We start from the raw sequence: 1,752 nt of genomic DNA, 5'->3' as shown, positions 1-1,752 counted from the left end.
TCCAATGGAATACATTTATTCATTTCTATGTACCATTGCTGTATTCTCAGGCTATCTTCTAATTTCCAGGTTGACGTAATATTTTGAGTTTTCATTATTATATTTCCGAACTGTTATCAATGCTTGGAAATAAATCAGTTCCAGTATTTTTTAACACTGGAAAACAACACAAAATCCTGAGAAATTTTTAATTAAAGGAACATTCGACTAACAATGTGCACTTCAGCAGATATAAAATATGACGCTGCATTTATTTATATTCATAATATAAATTCGGGTCAACACCACCGAAATTGCGGGCATCTCGTAACTTTAAATATGTTTTCAATAACAGTCTTCTCAATATGATTTTGAAAAAGTCAAAACGAGATTATCTGGTTTTCGTTTCATTTGTAAATTTGCCCAGTTAACGTGATCAAATATTTCAATCCACTCTTCAGTTGCTCCCTGAATCTCCGCTGTGTCAGCGCATAGATACACGTGTTGGTGCAGATACTGAGCATTCGTAACATGAATCCAAATTGTTGCAGGATATAGATCGGCGTGCTGAAATATTTGTCGGTGTAGAAATAGTTTTCCTTTTGCCATTTAGTCGAATGTACAACATGTGGAATCCAGAGTAAAATGAAATTCGTAGAAAGTGCGAATAACAAAATCATGGACTTTCTCCGTTTCTCCACCTCGGGGTCTTTCGGGCTATGACCGTTGCAGCGCAGTTCCCGGCGCACTCTATTCGCAGCGTTAATATATCTGACGGTTAATGCATTAAACAGCATAATTAAACCAATTGGTGATAACGGGTTAATAATAATTAAAAAAAATTCGTACGATGCCCAAGCTGGTGATGTCATATATTCAGCCGTTGGAACGCAGCGCCGTGGATCCACTGCGAAGAACCATGGTACAGACACAGCAACGCCTCCTGCAGCAGCGGTCGCTAACACCACGGTTGCCGTTCTGTCGGTGCAGTATTGTTTCCGCAGTTTCTCACAACAGATGGCCACGTAGCGATCGAAAGTGAAAGCAACCGTGAACCAAACAGAACAGTGCGAGGTTACGAGCTGCAGGACAAGGATCACAGCGCACAATGGAGACTTGAACAAGAAATATGCGAATAAATAAATAAAATTTATTTGTTGTATTATAATAGCAACGAGGACCACCAGCAGATCGGCTACCGCCATCGCCACCAAATAGCGAGTGATGCATCTGGAGAGACCACAATTTCCGCGTGACAGGATCACTAATGCCGTCATGTTAACTGAAATCAATTAGAACTATAGTTATTTAGAACTAAATATATTTCCACTGAACAAATTGATATTGTGTTTAGTGCAGGTGACCTGAATGAGACAGCGCCTGGGGTTGTGATAGAATATGTAATGGAATATTTTAGAGATAATTGGTAAAATTAAAGTAGGTTACATACACACGCACACACACACACACACACACACGCACGCACACACACACACACACACGCACGCACGCGCGCGCACACAAACTTAAAACAGATTTTAGCTGAAGAAGGTCGCGGATTTTGAAAGTGAGAGAGACACATGGGCTTTCTGTCAGCTGCACACATTTCAAATGCTGGTATTTTTGCAGAATGTATGTGATCAAAGCATTAAATTCACCTCCGTGTTCGCATGAACTTGAATTTCTAGTCGTCAATCATTATATTTCCTCCCACACTAATCTGTCTGAACTCACTCTGGTCAATGCCAAGTTAAGGATAAACATTAACAGGGG

General features: G+C 40.1%; 1 protein-coding gene across 1 annotated transcript; it reads right to left on the bottom strand.

Moving 5' to 3' along the window:
• Nucleotides 1-386: 386 nt before the first annotated feature.
• LOC138748021 (probable G-protein coupled receptor 139) lies at nucleotides 387-1,256 on the bottom strand. Its single transcript, XM_069907721.1, has one exon. It carries the CDS (start codon nucleotides 1,254-1,256, stop codon nucleotides 387-389), a length of 870 nt encoding a protein of 289 aa, XP_069763822.1.
• Nucleotides 1,257-1,752: the final 496 nt, after the last annotated feature.

The sequence above is a fragment of the Narcine bancroftii genome, chromosome 13, assembly GCF_036971445.1.
Source record: "Narcine bancroftii isolate sNarBan1 chromosome 13, sNarBan1.hap1, whole genome shotgun sequence".
NCBI classification, from domain to species: Eukaryota; Metazoa; Chordata; class Chondrichthyes; order Torpediniformes; family Narcinidae; genus Narcine; species Narcine bancroftii.
Note: the sequence above shows the minus strand (reverse complement) of the source record. Positions and strands in the feature narration are given on the sequence as shown.